Consider the following 16,580-nt stretch of genomic DNA (forward strand, 5'->3'; position numbering starts at 1 on the left):
TCATTGCCCACCTTCCATGGTCTTTTAACAGCCTTACTCCTCCTCTATGCTTTTGTCACTTTGTGTATTCCACTTTGTCTATTTTAACTTCTTCCTCTAAGGCAAAATGAATGAATGCCCCCCTTTTCCTCCATCTGCTGCTCTCCTGAATCCAACAGTGTACCCCCCGATTCTGTTGAGTTACTTTTTTAACCTCTTCTTTGCAATCTTTAGCATATTCATTATCAGCCTGATATTATCTCCCTCATTATCCTGAAAGTTTGGTTTCTTCTGTTTATACCCTGAACAGCAGTGTCTTCAAGTCCTTAGAGTAGAGTACACTTAGTAGATTGGCTCTTTTGAAATTGATTTGTTTCCTAAGGTGGTACTTTTATTAAAGGGGTTGTAAAATGGATAGCTGGGGGATTTATACGTTTGCTTACTTCATAAATAAACTGATTATCTAGTTCAATTCAGAGTGTTTTAAAGTTTAATATAATTTATGCTTACTATTTCATCTCTGTAATGTGAAAAAATTTTGCCACAATGAACCTTTATTATAATGTTCAGTTTATATTTACCATTATATGATATTGAAGGTTACATTTGAGAAAAATAATTTTTAAATTCCCAATTAGAAATTTTTATCAGCTTGGTATATTACTTTTGAGTAGTTTTTTTAAAAAATTAAATATAAAACTAGATATTTTCTAATTTATACCTACTATGTATTAATAATTGAAAGAACCATATTTAGTTGATATTAAAATGCTGTATTTGTGGTCATCTGTGTAACAATTTGGAAGATTAGCATTTGGAAAAATATCTTAATTGCAGGTACCTTTTATTGTTATCCTTAATATCTTTGGTGTTAGCTGAGTGTTTGAAATTAAACACTCAGCATGTTGTATAGGTATAGAAAAAAATTTTTTTCATGGGTGGATGGCACATCGCTGTGCTTCCAGTTTTTTTCTTTTTTTTTTAAGTTCATGATTTAAGACCAGTCATAAAATGAAAGTGAGTAGCTTAATGGTTAAGCACTTGTCAACTTTTAGGGTTACTTTAGGTAAGTGAAATGTGTCTGTAGTCTTTATAGCACAAGTCAGTGCGTGTTTTTTTCTTTCAGCTGTACACATTGAGAAGATAGTGTTGAAAGGAGTCCAGAGAAAAAGAGCTGACAAATACTGGGAGTACACTTTCAAAGTAAGCCATTTCCCCACAAAAGATACCTGACATGCTGTGCTCAGTGATCTTTGGGAAAAGTTGGGGTGGGTTTGCTAATTTAAGGGAAAAGGTATATGTGTTTGTTTTTAATTAAGAGAATGTACTGTTTTTTGTCATATACTACTGAATGGTTTGCCACGTTTTTTTGAAGTTACATCACATTAAAATAACCCTGGCTATTTTATTAAAAAGAAGTAAGAACCTTAGATATAAGGACACAATTAAGATGTAGGATATATCTTTAAAAATGCCATTGTTTTTTAAGTCAAGATCACAGGCATTGTTTTCCCTGGCATTTTTCTCCTCCTCTTTGTTCTCTGTGATGCTTTTATTCCCACTTCATTACCCTGTCTTCTTACTCATGATTGGTTTTGTTGCCTGTCCTTTCCACAGCTGGGATTAGCTCTAGAGCCCAGCTCTGATTCTGTGCTCCCAGGTGAAGACTTTCCATGTCTTTCTGCCCATCAGCTGTATTGGGAATTCCTTGTTCACATCTTCCTTACTTCTCCCTGCTTGAGCTACAGCCCTTTCTCCTCAGGTTGGACGGCACACACCCTGAAGCCAGGTGGAACCATGCCACATTTTTGTGCATCCTCACTTCAGTTCTTCTCCAAAGGCATTGCTTGCCAAATTTTGGCTGTCCCTCTCTCATGGAGTTTTCTCCTTCATCCGTGGTACTCTGCCCTTGTATCTTTCACAGATCTTTCCAGTAGATATTCTCATGGAGAGCAGGAATCTTCGTCCTCAGCCATCCCACCATGTCTGACTTGCTCGTTGAATGAATTTCAGAACTCCAGCTTTGCTTTGAGGGAGAAAGATCCTCAGTTTGCAAGATTTCAGCCCTAATCTCCTGGTGTCTTACTGTGGCATGCATCTTGCTCTTTGCTCTCCACGCTCAGGTTGGCCACTTTTGCTGCTGGAGCTCACAGCTTACCTTCCTGAAGGCTTCACTGTCCTCTTGCCTGAAATGCTCTTCCCCCATTCCCCCAGACCGAGGACAGGCCACCTTCTGGCTCTAAAGCTCCCTCCTCAGAGATCCTTCTTGACACCCCAGCTCATGTGCATCTCCCCGTTCTTGTACCATGCCCTATGCGTTTTCTTCAAAGCACTGATGGAAATTCTTATATATTCACTTGGTTTTGATCTGTCTCCTGCACTAGCCTGTGAACTCAGTCAGTGGAGACTTAACTGTCTTGTCCATTTCTGCATCCCCTGATACAAGAGTCAGAACAATGCCCAACACAAGTAGCTGCTCTGCAAACATTTGAATACTTAAAAATCACTTAAGAGATGTGCCAGTTAATAAAGATATTAATTTTAGACTCGTAGATAGAAATTTTTATTTTAAAGTATCTGATTACTTACAAGTTGGTAAGGTCTAGATAGTAGCATAGGGCAAATATTTATTTAGTTCAAATAATTATAGGGTAGAAATTATTAGGGGGCCACAATTGAGTCCACTGGATGAAAAGCATCGAGGAGGTGGTGGGTGGGGTAGCACAAGAGATGTCAATTCTGACTCTTGCACCTACTTAGGGTCACACCTCAGTAACCTAACTTGTTTGAACTTGTTTCTCCATCTCAAAATGGAAGTAATCATACCTGTCCCTAGCATCTTAATAGGATTTTAAAGATTGAGATAAAGATGAAGTCTCTTCTAACCATAAATTCCATAAAAATATGAAATGGTACTACCAAAGAGGGCAGTAAACTCTAGGGTGTATACTTAATAAGGATGTATACATAATAAGTTTCAGGAGATAGAATTTTTACCTTTTGAGTGGCAAAGATTTGTACTGTCGAAAGTGTCATTTTAGATTTCTGTAAGTTCATAGAAAATAAATATATCCCTTTCTGAAAAATTCCTAAACATCATATTTTCAGATAGGTTTTAAAAAGTGTCATTTTGAAAAGAGTTATTAGAACGTTTTTGAGTAGCATATGTCAACGTGCAGTTAATTTTACTAATTTTGAAATTATGACAATGCCAGATTAACTTTATATTTCTAATTGTTAATCTTAGTAAAATTTAAGTAAGGCCCTTTGTTTTTGCACATGGCTTTTTTCTAGCCAGTTCCTGCCTAAGGAATAACCATATAATATGTGTGTTTTTTTTAAATCAGGTAAATTGGTCTGATCTTTCAGTCACAACAGTAACAAAAACCCACCAAGAACTACAGGAATTTCTACTGAAGGTAAAAGTATAGATTTTGTTGTTAAAATGATTTTTATATAATATACAGAATCCAGAAACCTCAACGTCAAAAAAAAAACAGGAAAATTAAAACATATAAATAAAGGTTGGCTCAGAACTCTAAATGAACATTAGCTGTGGAAAACGTCATCTTATTCTAAACATGTTTTCTTACCTGACATTACCAACATAAGGAAATGATGAAGGGATTTCTACATTTAAAAAAAAAAAAATGGAGGCCGGGTACAATGGCATGCACCTGTGATCCCAGCACTTTGGGAGGCCGAAGCTGGAGGATTGTTTGAGGCCAGGAGTTCCAAGACCAGACTGGGCAACTTAGTGAGACCCTGCCTCTACTTGAAAAAAAAAAAAAAATGGAGCCCTGTTCCTAGTTTCCTGCAGAGATGTGCATCATTGGTGGCTGCTTGCAAAGGGACTTCTTAGTAGATAATGTGTTTGCAGAACCAGATGAGGCTTGCTTCCGCTTGGTGGGAGTTCTCAGATTTCACGACTATTCAGCTATGCACTTCCCTGAAATATTTCTCCATTTCTTCCTTCTTTGAGTTCCAGCTCCTCCCCACCTCACCCCCATATGATAGAATCTCCAAACTACTGGGAATAAGAAGATAATAGAAACATTTTATTACAGACTTTCCAGAGGTGAAAGGTATCTTAGATCATTTTGTTCAAACCGTCACCTGTTTCTTTTATACTAATATGATTTGATTGAAAAGTGGATAGAAATAAATATCAAAAAGAGAGAATAGGTATAAATGGTTGATAAATTATTCTTTTTCAGTAAGCAAATATTTTAAAATTTATTGTTAGTAGAGAGAGAAAGCAGAAAGTCCAGAAACATTCCCAACTCAGTTACTAAGTTTTGGGTACAAGTGTAGTTATTAAACATATATGATATTTTGAGGCTAGTGCTAGTTTTAGGTTGTCTGTCACCATAAGTATATCCTTTTCAGATCATTCTTAAATCTATGAGAGACCATTTTATTCATCAATTTGTAGAGCTTTGAATAGCACATTAGATGCTGGTTCCTTGAGGAAGACTGTCGAAGTGTGAATTCTGCTGAATTTCTTGTTAGTCCCTGTGAATGAAGTAGCACCCAGGGATGACTTAAATAGTTCCATTTTCCTCTGGTTTATTATAAACTAGGCTCTGTCAGTTAAGGGTTGAGGACTCCTTCTCCCACTCATTAGTGACCTGCCTTGGGTAAGGTTGGGGGATAAGTTTCACTCATTTCCAGATGCCAGAGGCCACTGCCTGTGACATGTCAGTTCTGGACACCTTGGCGAGGGAGATGGCATGGGTCTGTGAGCTTCTGGCTGCTGTGCTCAGTCATGGTAACAGTCGTGAGGATGCCAGGGAAGAGTTGCTCGGGCCGGGGCAGGCTCCATCTGCCAGGCAGTGCACCCTGCTGGAGAAAATGAGTGCCTGGATGAGGTTCTAATTACAGAGGCGGCTAAGCAGGGCTGCCTCACCCCACCTCCACATACTTTTACAATCTCTTCTAGTTATTTCTGACTTTCCTCTGAACAGAAGAAATTTATCAAAATTTAGACAGGTGATCACGAACAGGCTTCATTTGGGTTAAGGAGCAGCCTGTTTTCATTTCCCTTCTTCTGTCCTTCCCACAACAGAATTGTGGGCAAGTTGCAGGAGTACAGAGCTGAGGCTGAAGAGCCTTGAAAAGGGGGGGGTCCAGACCGAGTGACTTGGTGCCAGTGTGTGTGTGAGGTCCTGCTTCCCTGTCCCTCATGCTGAGAGAGCATGCAGCTGACCGCCAGCTGGGGCCTAGCACATGGAGTCTGCCTTCTACTGGCTTTCCCTCTGGAAGCTTCAGCTGTTTGTGCTTTGACAGATTTCATTGCTTCAGTCGCCCATTTTTTCTAAAAGCTTAGGTGCTTTAAAACAAATACAACTCCAAATAAGTAATTCACTCTTCAGAATCATAGCAATTAATGAACACCCTGCTTAGCCAGTATTTGGATATAATGTTTTTCTCAAATAGTATAAGTGCCTCTCAATTACATGAAATAATCTGCAACATTGTGTACTTCTGTAAACATACTGCCTATTGTATGATACTTTGCCTTATAATTTTTTCTCTTTTACCTTCCTTTTAACATCATCTACACAAGTTCAGGAGCGGCGGGGTTCAGTGGCTCTTGCCTGTAATCCCAGTGCTTTGGGAGGCTGAGGCAGGTGGATCATCTGAGGTCAGCAGTTCAAGACCAGCCTGACCAACATGATGAAACCCCATCTCTACTAAAAATACAAAAAATTAGCCAGGTGTGGTGGTGGGCACCTGTAATCCCAGCTACTCTGGAGGCTGAGGCAGGAGAATCACTTGAACCCAGAAGGTGGAGGTTGCAGTGAGCTGAGATTGTGCCATTGCACTCCAGCCTGAGCGACAAGAGCAAAACTCCGTCTTTAAAAAAAAAAAAAAAAAAAGTTCAGGAGCAAAATCTGTCCTTTTGACAACATGTGCAAATGAACACCCTTTTTATTCTGTAGACCCTATTGACCTGTACTTCTAGCTTGCTGTAGTGTGGAAATGTGATTTGGAGGTCAATATTTCAAGTCTTTTTTTCCCATACAAATAGCAGCCTCTGTCCTTTGCATCCTGGCCCCCTTCACCTGTTTTTGTGGGTTTTTTTTTTTTTTTTTTAATTTCTTTTCTTTTGAGACAGAGTCTTGCTCCATCACCCAGGCTGGGGTGTAAGTGTAGTGACACCATCTCGAGAGGCTCACTGCAACCTCTGCTTCCCCAGTTCAAGCTGTTCTCGTGCCTCAGCCTTCCAATTAGCTGGGATTGCAGGCATGCACCACCACACCCGGATAATTTTTGTATTTTTAGTAGAGATTGAGTTTTGCCATGTTGCCCAGGCTGATCCTGAACTCCTGAGCTCAAGCGGTCCACCCACCTTGGCCAAATGTGCTGGGATTACAGGCGTGAGCCACCATGTCTAGTCCCCTGTTTTGTTTTTCTTCTTAGCAGTTAAGCTGTCGTTTCTCATGATCAGAATGTCTACTCTTATGCAGCCAGGGTTTTTGTTTCTTCCTTCACTGCAGTATCAGGGTTCCTAAAACAGTGCCTGGGGCACGGTGGGAGTTTGAAAATTTGCTGAATGATTGAATGAACAAGGACTACCACAAACATTAGATTATCCATTGGTCTCAGCGTATTTAGAGAGCAACATTTGTAATAGCTCAGTGCAAAAACCTTTCATTCCTCTGAACTTGTTCTGAGGCTGAGCTGGAGCTCTGGAGGTGGGAGGCTGGGTTTGCTAGAACTAGGATTGAAAGGTGAGAAAATTCAAAACACGTGACTAGAATATAAAAGACATGATTTTAAACTGTATGTGTGTGTGTGTGTGTGTGTATATATATACATATGTTTTTTTAAGCAAATGAGCCTTTCTGTAAGACTGCAAGTAGGCCCTGGAAGTTGAACATAAAAATCACTTGAAAATAAATCAGTTTGCACATGCTGATGACCGCATACCTGCAGTCTGCCCAGCAACGTGAACAGTGTCACTGAACTGTGAATATTTATACGCTGTTGCCTTCGGTGTTCAGTACAACCATCAGTGATTTGGTGGTTGAAATAGACTTTTCACTGACACTGGTTTTCTTTGGCTGTGTACAGATATTCAGTATAAATTGTGTTTAAAATGGGTAGTAGGATATATGCCTGGTGCTGTTAAGTCTGTATTAAAATGCTAATATCAAAATATAAATATTGAAATGAGTGATTTCTTTGTTTGGAAAATGGAGGCCGAGTATGGCGGCTCACGCCTGTAATCCCAGCACTTTGGGAGGCCACAGCTGGTGGATCATCTGAGGTCAGCAGTTCGAGACCAGCCTAACCAACATGGAAATCCCATTCTCTACTAAAAATACAAAAAAAAAATTAGCCAGGCGTGGTGGCGCACCTCTGTAATCCCAGGTACTCAGGAGGCTGAGGCAGGAGAATCACTTGAACCCAGAAGGCGGAGGTTGCAGTGAGCTGAGATCATGCCACTACACTGCAGTCTTGGTGACAGAGCAAAACTCTTATCTCAAAAAAAAAAAGAAGATGGATAGATTCAGACCTTGTTTCTCCTGTTGGTGGTCAGAGGGCATGATTTCCACAGTGGGTGTGTGGAATGCCGACAGAGCCTTCCATCTGACCAGAGGGACTTCATTCTGACAGGGCATCTTGATCTTGCAGTCTCCTGTGCCACAGTGAGGGGTGCTTTATGCTACCTTTGCTAAATTTCTCGTTTCTGAATTGACTAAAAATATTTACTTTTCATAAGAAAATTTGCTTTGGACTTCTCAGAGCTCAATATGTAAATCAACAATCAGTATATATTTTTGTATTCCTGTGGCTTCTCAGATACTGTTAATGGTTCTCTGTATTTTAGTGAAAATGCCAGTAATAGCACAGATTAGTTATGAAAAGTCAGATTTAAAACTTTGAATTTTTCAAAGACTTGAAAAGTTGGCTTATGAATAATCAGTTTACTAGGATTTTTAAAAAGTAAACTGATTACATTTTGTTTAAAATCTAAAATTTTTCTTGGCCAAGTGTTGATTTTTTGTGTGGTTTCTAGCACATTGATCTGATTGCCTCAATCATGTGAGGCACCTCCAGTGCGTGGTTTTTATATAAATAAGTAATATTGAGGGTTTCTCACCTGTCTCTCATATTCAGTTCTTTATTTGCTGCATAGCACTGGTGATCTGACATTGCCTGAGAGTAAAACATAAAACAGGAGGCACAAAAGTGCTAAGGGCAAAGGCGCAGATAACACTCCTTGGAATACTCTTCCAGGGTAAAAATAGTACTAGCTATGCTGAGCAGAAGAATCTTCACCTGAACTCGAGAGCCTTAGCATGGGTGTCATTTCAGTGTGGCATGTGGAGCCGGAGTGTAAGGTCCATGCAGGCGTCCTCCTGTCCCAGGAACATGTTGAATGCTGTGGGTTGCCCTGCACTTGGGGGAGCCCTGAGGTACGATGAGAAGATGGTGCATTTCCCAGTAGGAAAGGTCTGTGCTGCTTCATTATGGGGTCAGGTGTTGTGAAGATTTGGGAAACAAACTGCTTTTGGGAAAATAATGAGCAGGAGGTGTTAGTCTTCATTTTATGCATCTGACTTGTAACATATTTACCAGTAAGTGAGAAACTTAACATTGGATATTGTGGTTTTTCTTTTCTAGCTTCCAAAGGAACTGTCTTCAGAGACTTTTGACAAGACCATCTTAAGAGCCCTGAATCAGGGTTCCTTGAAAAGGGAAGAACGGCGACATCCTGACCTAGAGCCCATCCTAAGGTAATGATTTACCTAACGCCTATTTCAGCAGCATACAGACAGGACAAAGCGCCACTCCAAATGGGGTCTTCAGGTGGGGGAATCATAGAGATCTTTCTCTGGCGTACTTCTTAAAATGGACATGTTATCCTTGTGCTATATAGGTCTAGGCTCATAGTAAAAGATACCAAACTAGTTTTATCATTGTACTCTTTAGTTCTCTCATATCATAAAAGTTAGTTGCTTCTGAAATATGCAGATACTGAATAAAGCCTCTTATATTCTTTATAAAATACTTATTGAAAGAGGCCTTTGTCCAGGAGCTCCACTTTGAAGAGATGTTTTATTTAAGTTGTCAAGTGCGTGGGCTGGTGGGTGGGAGAGTGAAAGGCAGCCCTGCTTTCCAGCACCTGCTCTTCCTGGCCGTTGCTCTGTTGGAGCTTTGGTGCTGCCAGAGGTCAAGGTTTTGCCCACATGAGGTTGTTGGGCTTGTTGGGAAAGACCCGCTTAGATGAGATGATCTTGGATTAATTCCGGGAGCCTCCCATGTGCTCACAAAGGAAGAAATTGAAGACACAGGCGAGGCGTGTCGTTGGCGGCACAAGGGCCCTGTGGAGGCGGGATGAGTGTGGATGTAGGGAAATGTACTTGTTTCATCATGGGAAGTTGAGGGATCTTTTGCCCAATTAATGGCTTCTCTAAAGTAAGAGGTTTGCTTAAGAATGGGTAGATTGAGGGTGTGGGATCACATGCTTGAGGGTAGAGGGGATGTAAATCATTATGTGGAGATCTGGAGGACAACCTGCTGAAGGAAGTCAAGTGAGCTGGGCAAGGTGTGGAGTCCATTTGAGATTGAAGATCAATACGTTATCGTGGTATTGGTCTGTCCTGTTGTGTGAGCTATTTTTTAAATGTTTCGCGGCAGCTCAGGTCCAAGTGTCAGGAAAGCAAGTGGTTGTATGTATCCTGGATAGGGCTTTCTTGGATGTGACAGCAAGACAATGAGGCAAGGAAATTTGGGGAAAAATGTTCAGTTTTTAACAAATGATGGGCAGTTACAAGATCTAAGCTGGACTAGGAAGTGAAAATAGGTGAGTCTGCTAGAGTGGAATGAACTGTGCTTGGAAAACAGGTGCCATGGGAGTAATCGGGTAATTAAGCAGTGAGGGTCTCATTGGGATGGGGATGACAGCAAGGCAGCTGGGTGAGTGGATCTAGAGGTGATGGTGGAGGTCAGCGGATGGTTTTGGCAGTCGTGGCGCTCACCTCTCTGAGGGCTTCCCTGTAGGAGGGACATAAATTCAGGAATAATGGCCAAGGAAACATGCTGTTTTACTGGAAACTTGCAGTTATTAATAAATACATTACATAAAAAGCAGTGCTGGAGCCTATATGGCTTAGGTTCAGGGCGTAAGTAAGACAGCCTATCATCTGCCTTCTAAACTTGAGGTGGCCCAGTTTGGGAAGCCGACTTCCCAAGGGAGAGCAGAGGTGTGTGTCATTGACTGTTGCGGCCCCTCCTGAGCAGGGAATTGGGACCAGTGAGTATTCTCAGGATGTGCGAGGCTGAAAAGAAGGGGATGTTTGCTCCCCAGTGGAGACAAGCAGAAATCTGGGAGTGGGAGAGTATTTTCATTGTATGGCAAGATCTGGGATGTGACAGTGGAAGTAAGATACTAGAAGAAGATAGGAATGTGAGGAAATTACTGGGGAAAAGGCGGCCAAAGAGCCTAGTGTCAGGTGGGTCACCCATGCAGACACCCATGTGGTCGTGTACGCTCCCAGCATGACAGAAGATTTGGAATGGAGGAGACAGGCCAGGGCCAAAATTGAATATAAGCATGGAAGAGTGACCTAAAGGTTGGTGCGTGACATAGACTAGGTCCAGTTGACGCAGAGCGGCTGAGTGGCAGGTTGAGTCAAGGTAGTGCAGGCGCATGCATGCTAGGAGGTTGTGGGGAAAGGATCAGCTTCCACGTGAGTGGCAGTGAGCACAGTTGGAGTCCAGGGGCTGGGCAGATTGTATCAGAAATAAGGAGATACAGGCTGCCTGCACAGAATCTGCATATTTGGGGAATCTCAAAGGGCACAGGGGAAAGATTGAGAGAAAGAGAGGGAGAGGGCCGGGTACAGTAGCTCACACCTGTAATCCCAGCACTTTGGGAGGCTGAGGCAGGAGGATCATTTGAGGCCAGGAGTTTGAGACCAGCCTGGGCATTATAATGAGACTCCGTTTCTACAAAAAATTTTACAAATTAGCCAGGTGTAGTGGCGTGTGTAGGTCCAACTACTCAGGAGACTGAGATGAGAGGATCACTTGAGCCCAGGAGTTTGAGGCTGCAGTGAACTGTTAGTGCCACTGCACTCCATACTGGATGACAGAGCCAGACCCTGTCTCGGAAAAACCCTTGATGCCTGTGTGTTCTAGGAGATATGCTGAACTATGTGGTTCAGGTCTTAGTAATACCATTGACTGCATTCTTTGTACGACTATCATGTTTCAAAAGTCATTGCTGGCTCCCGTTTTCTTTTTCCTGTCCCTTCTGACCAGTTAAGTCCTAAAGCCACTCAGTGGGGCAGAGCAAGGTAGACAGCAGCATCAGGATAGGAGGATGTGCCCTGATGGACTGGAGAAGGGGACCTGTGTGGGGTGAGGAAGCCATTCTGTCATGGGCGATGGTGGTGGGAGGCCTGGCCCATGTCACAGAGCTCAAAGAGAGTGAGGAGGGCAGATGCGTGGAGCAATGGCCTAGCAGGCCATTGAAGCCTAGGCAGGGCCAGGAGGGCACCCGTCCAGGGGTTGGAAGGGAGCAGCAGCGACAGAGGAGAGAGCCTGTTGTAGGGGATTGGAGCAACTGTGTAAATATATTCAGGACAGTGAGAACCAGGTTTCTTTCTTTTGGAAAAGGGCGTTATCCTATGAAAAGCAACAAAACCAGGTTGAACCCTGATCCCTAGAGTGTCTGATTGGAATTGAAATCATTGGTGTGAACTCATGGTATCTAGTATATGCAGATACAGAAATAGATATGGGTGCATATGTGTGATTCATTGAAAGGGTCTGGAAGTAGCAACATCCCAGTAACAGTGGGCATACCTGTGCCCAGACCTTGACTTCTCTATGTGATTCTCCGTTAAAAGGAACTAGAGCTCCTCTAAAAGGAACTAGAGTTCCTTGAAGTTTTGAAAAGCTGATTTCAGGGCTGGGGCAGGAAAAGTACAAGATGAGCCTGTGGTGCCAGAAAACACGGGTGTGCTCAAAGAATGATCCAGTTTTATCAAAAGGACAGAGCCAGCTTGACGGGGCTTCTAGTGTCACATCTAGGGTAAATAGAACATCAGGACAAATAATAATAGTACATTGCATAAAATAGGAAACCGTGAGTCCATGTTGAAATAAATAATAAGTGAATAGGTTGAGTGTTTGAGGAATAGGATATTTACAGTATCGAAGTCCTTTCCCAGAATTTTTTTCACAGAATAATACTTCTTAATCGTAAAGGGAGAAGGAGTAACTTTAGAGTGGAGAAGCCTTGTCGTGCACCATTGTAATCAGCTGAAGTGAACTTATCAATGGTGGGCAGTCAGCATCTCCTCCACGAGACAGGCTGCAGCAGAAGCACACAGCCCCACTGCTCTGTTCTTGCCAGGAATCTAATTGCGGGGAAGCCTCAGACAAACCAGCATGGACAGCATTCCGGAGTATACCTAGCCTGTCCTCTTAGGTGCGACAGCTGAGTGTGGTGCCAGATGTGAACTGGATCTTTGATATGAAACGGGTCAGTTGGCAAAACTTAAATGGGACCTGAGGAATAGAAAGTAAAAATTGGTCAGTGTTAATTTCCTGATTTTGATTGTAGGAGAACGTAGGAAATACTGATGTCTTTCCAGGAGTTAGCCATTATATCAGGTATTTATGGTTTAGGAAAAAAGCCTTTGTACTGTGTTCGTAAGTTTGGGATTTTCAGAAGGAAAAAATTAACTATTTCTGGAAGGAGCCATTTTCAAAAAATGGCTCTCAGCTAGGACCCCAATTAAAAAGTAAGCGGCTGGGCACAGTGGTTCATGCCTGTAGTCACAGCCCTTTGGGAGGCCAAGACAGGAGGATTGTTTGAGGCCAACAGCCTAGGCAACATAGTGAAACCCCATCTCTACAAAAAAAAAAAGGTAAAAATTAGCCGGGTGTGGTGGTGCACACCTGTAGTCCCAGCTACTCCAGAGGCTGAGGTGGGATGATCACCTGAGCCCAGGAGCTTGAGGCCGCAGTGAGCTATGATTGCACCACTGGATTCCAGCCTGGGCAACAGAGTGAGACCCTGTCTCTTAAAAAAAACAAAGTATATGTGTGACTCCTTGTTAAAGCTTTTAGGATTCTCCTCAGCTTTGATCATACTTGGCCTCTTGTGCATGTCTGTGTCTGTGTGTTTTAAGCGTTTTTACTGTAAAGATGTTATTAAAACTAATTTTGAAGAATGCAGAGGTGTGGACTGAGAAAATTTCCCGGTTTCCCATTCTCCAACTCTAACAGCTAAAGTAGTCTAACTTTTCCAAAATTTTCTGTGCACATAAATGCCCTTAGATTTGTGTGTGTATATATATATTTCATTGACTATCCAAACGGAAGTATTTTATACATATTAGTACTTTTCTGCCACCTTTTTCTTTAAATATATTGGGACATGGTAACACATCAATACATGTAAAAAGATGGCTGTTTTATTTGCTACGTAATATTCCTTTTTAGCTGAACTGTAATTAATCAGCATATTTTATGTCCATTTTAGTTGTTTCTAAATATTTTTAAACTACTACAGTGTACAGGTGTATGATTATTTAATTTTTTATTTTTTATCTTTATTAATTTTTTTTTTTTGAGACAGGACCTCGCTCTGTTGCCTAGGCTTATCTCAAACTCCTAGGCTCAAGCAGTCCTCTCCAGGTATATATTGTTAACACATATGGATACATTTATCTGTAAGATCAATTTATAGAAATATTTTAATTGGTCAAAAGTGACATGTATTTTAAACATGTAATATTTTCAAACTATTTCTAAAAAGGTAGCAGCACTTTTTATCTTCTGAGGCCTCATACTTGTATCTCCCACCTGAGCAGACTCAAAACATTCTCAATTGCTCTTCTTCACCCATCTCAGAAAGAAAGACAGTCTGATTTCAATTTGTGTTTGAGTAGCCTTTGCCGCCTCCCTGTGAATGGCCTTTTCAGCCCTTTCCGTGCTTCATTGGTGTCACTGATTGGAAGAGTTACTTGTTAGATAAAGGAAAGAGCCCTGCTTGCGATTACTTCGTGACCATACAGGTGTTTTAAATTTTTATGTAGTCAGATTTATTGATCTTTTCTCTTGTGGTTTCAGGGTTTTGTGTCATGCCTAGAAAGACCTTTTCAAAGATATGTTTGAAAACATATCTGAAATATGTTTCAAAAAATATTTTTTAAATGTTTTCTTCTGATACTTCCTTTAAAAAAAAAATCTTGGATTCATTTGTAATTTTTTTGATGTAAGGAGTATGGTGGGGATTCGTATCTTTTCCCAAATGGCTCGCCTGTGGCCTCAACACCATTAATAGGATGTCAGGACACTTCCTTCTCAGTTTGTGGGTTTTAAATTAGTAGGTCATCCTTTGTGTCTCAGAAGTGTAGCAATTATAAAGGAGGGAGAAGAAAGGAAACTGAGAAATAGGAAATGTTTATAAGTGATGCAGATCTTGGTTGGTACAGGACACACTGCATTTAGTCTCAAATATGTTATAGGTTAGGAAAATGAAAATACGGCCTGAAATGTCAATTAGGGGTTGGATGATTTCTGTCATGTCAAAATGTAACCTTGTTTTTCTTATTGATTTGATTTATCAAGTAGTTTATGGCCACTTTGATTTTTTAATAGCAGTATAATTGCCATCTTGTGGTTATTCATTAATGAGCCTTGACTTTAGTTTGTATGCTGATTTCAGTCCCCTGCCTTTCTCTCATTTGTGGTTTAAATGTAATACTCAGTGTTCCTGTAGTGGATGTGTACATAGGATTTGGAGTTATATCTGGGCTGTTCCTTGGGACTCAGGCCTTGAATTGAAGGTGTGCCTGTGCTTTTGACCAGTTGGTTTCTAACATGACTGGGTATGGGTTCCACCACTGCCTTTGGATTTTAAAGTCAGCCTTAGGTAATATGTTCAGACCTGGAAATCTAGATTTGCTCCTGAATTCAGATCTCAGTTCTTTCATCTCTTAATTTCATGCATGTCTTCCTATTGAATGTTTATTTTCACATTAGAATACGAAGAAGCAATCTTGCATGATATACAAGGCAACTCTGGCCCATAAAGGTCATCTGTTGGTATCTGATTTTGTAATTAATCTGAATAATAGGTCAAAAACCTTGGGGGATAAATTAAGAATTAAAATTTAAAATGAGCATTAAAAGTGTTCAAAACTAATAGAATGGGATTTGTACGTTAAGCACCTAAGTAGTAGGTAGGGTGACTGTTTATCTATGTGTACTATTTGATTCTCGTAACCATAAGAAATTGGAAGTTGAAAGGCTAACTGTTTAGGGTGCTTCAGCTTATAAGTGATTGAACTGGTATTCAAATCCAAAGTAAACTTTCTAGTTGATTCTGCTCTAATTGTATGTCCAAGAACCCTTTTACAGGTACCACTGTCGGGAAGACCTCCAGCTGGAGTCTTTTAATTACATAAATAAAATATGAGGAAAGCTGGGTTTCAGAGATAACTTTGACTCATGGCATGATACACATTCAACATGAATCATCAGTCAGTCATGCCTTAGGTTGTAGAATGTATGTATAATATATGATAACTACATAATTGACTGTTCCACATTTTCCAGGACTCTTAGCATCCCAAACTTCCCAACTTCCTACTTTGAGAGTGTGGGAATGTCCCTTAATAGTGCAGCCAAGGCCGGGCGCGGTGGCTCAAGCCTGTAATCCCAGCACTTTGGGAGGCCGAGACGGGTGGATCACGAGGTCAGGAGATCAAGACGGGGTGAAACCCCGTCTCTACTAAAAAATACAAAAAAACTAGCCAGGTGGCGGGCGCCTGTAGTCCCAGCTACTCGGGAGGCTGAGGCAGGAGAATGACGTGAACCCGGGAGGCGGAGCTTGCAGTGAGCCGAGATCTGGCCACTGCATTCCAGCCTGGGCGACAGACCGAGACTCCGTCTCAAAAAAAAAACAAACAAAAAAAAACAGTGCAGCCAGAGGCCAGGCTCGGTGGCTCATGCCTGTAACCCCAGCACTTTGGGAGGCTGAGGTGGGCAGATCACCAGAAGTCAGGAGTTTGAGACTAACCTGACAGACATGGTGAAACCCCATCTCTACTGAAAATACAAAATTAGCCAGGCATGGTGGCACATACCTGTAATCCCAGCTACTCAGGATGCTGAGACAGGAGAATCGCTTGAACCCGGGGAGGCGGAGGTGGCAGTGAGCTAAGATTGTGCCATTGCACTCCATCCTGCGCAAAAAGAGCAAAACTCAGTCTCAAAAAAAAAAAATAGTACAGCCAAATGAGGAGAAGAACACCTGTGAAGAAGAGTAAAGAAATTGCAGTTGTTTTTCTGAACAGAAGGGTGGCTGTTGGACCACTTAGGCAAAGGCTGGAATAATACATTTTTGGGCCAGAATTGAAACCTTACCATTAGATTATACAAAATTATAAATGCACCTATTTTGTCAATTCTTGCCAATGAGTTTTGTTAAATGTTACTGATTTCTTGTCATAGGAAATACATTAGAAAATAATACTCTTTTCTACAGGAAAAATATTTTTCCATACCTGAATTAAACTGCCACTTAAGTCTGCTTTATAATTGAAACTGAGCTTCTTGTGGAT

At 41.3% G+C, this 16,580-nt stretch overlaps 1 protein-coding gene across 1 annotated transcript in view; it reads left to right on the forward strand.

Moving 5' to 3' along the window:
* ZCCHC2 (zinc finger CCHC-type containing 2) overlaps positions 1–16,580 on the forward strand; it is a 59,232-nt gene that overhangs the window by 19,754 nt on the left and 22,898 nt on the right. The window contains exons 4-6 of the mRNA XM_025364944.1: positions 1,106–1,182; positions 3,327–3,398; positions 8,617–8,729. Of these exons, the coding sequence (XP_025220729.1) occupies positions 1,106–1,182; positions 3,327–3,398; positions 8,617–8,729 (262 nt within the window). The remainder of the gene's footprint in view (positions 1–1,105; positions 1,183–3,326; positions 3,399–8,616; positions 8,730–16,580) is intronic.

This window comes from Theropithecus gelada, chromosome 18 (genome assembly GCF_003255815.1).
Source record: "Theropithecus gelada isolate Dixy chromosome 18, Tgel_1.0, whole genome shotgun sequence".
Classification (NCBI taxonomy): Eukaryota; Metazoa; Chordata; class Mammalia; order Primates; family Cercopithecidae; genus Theropithecus; species Theropithecus gelada.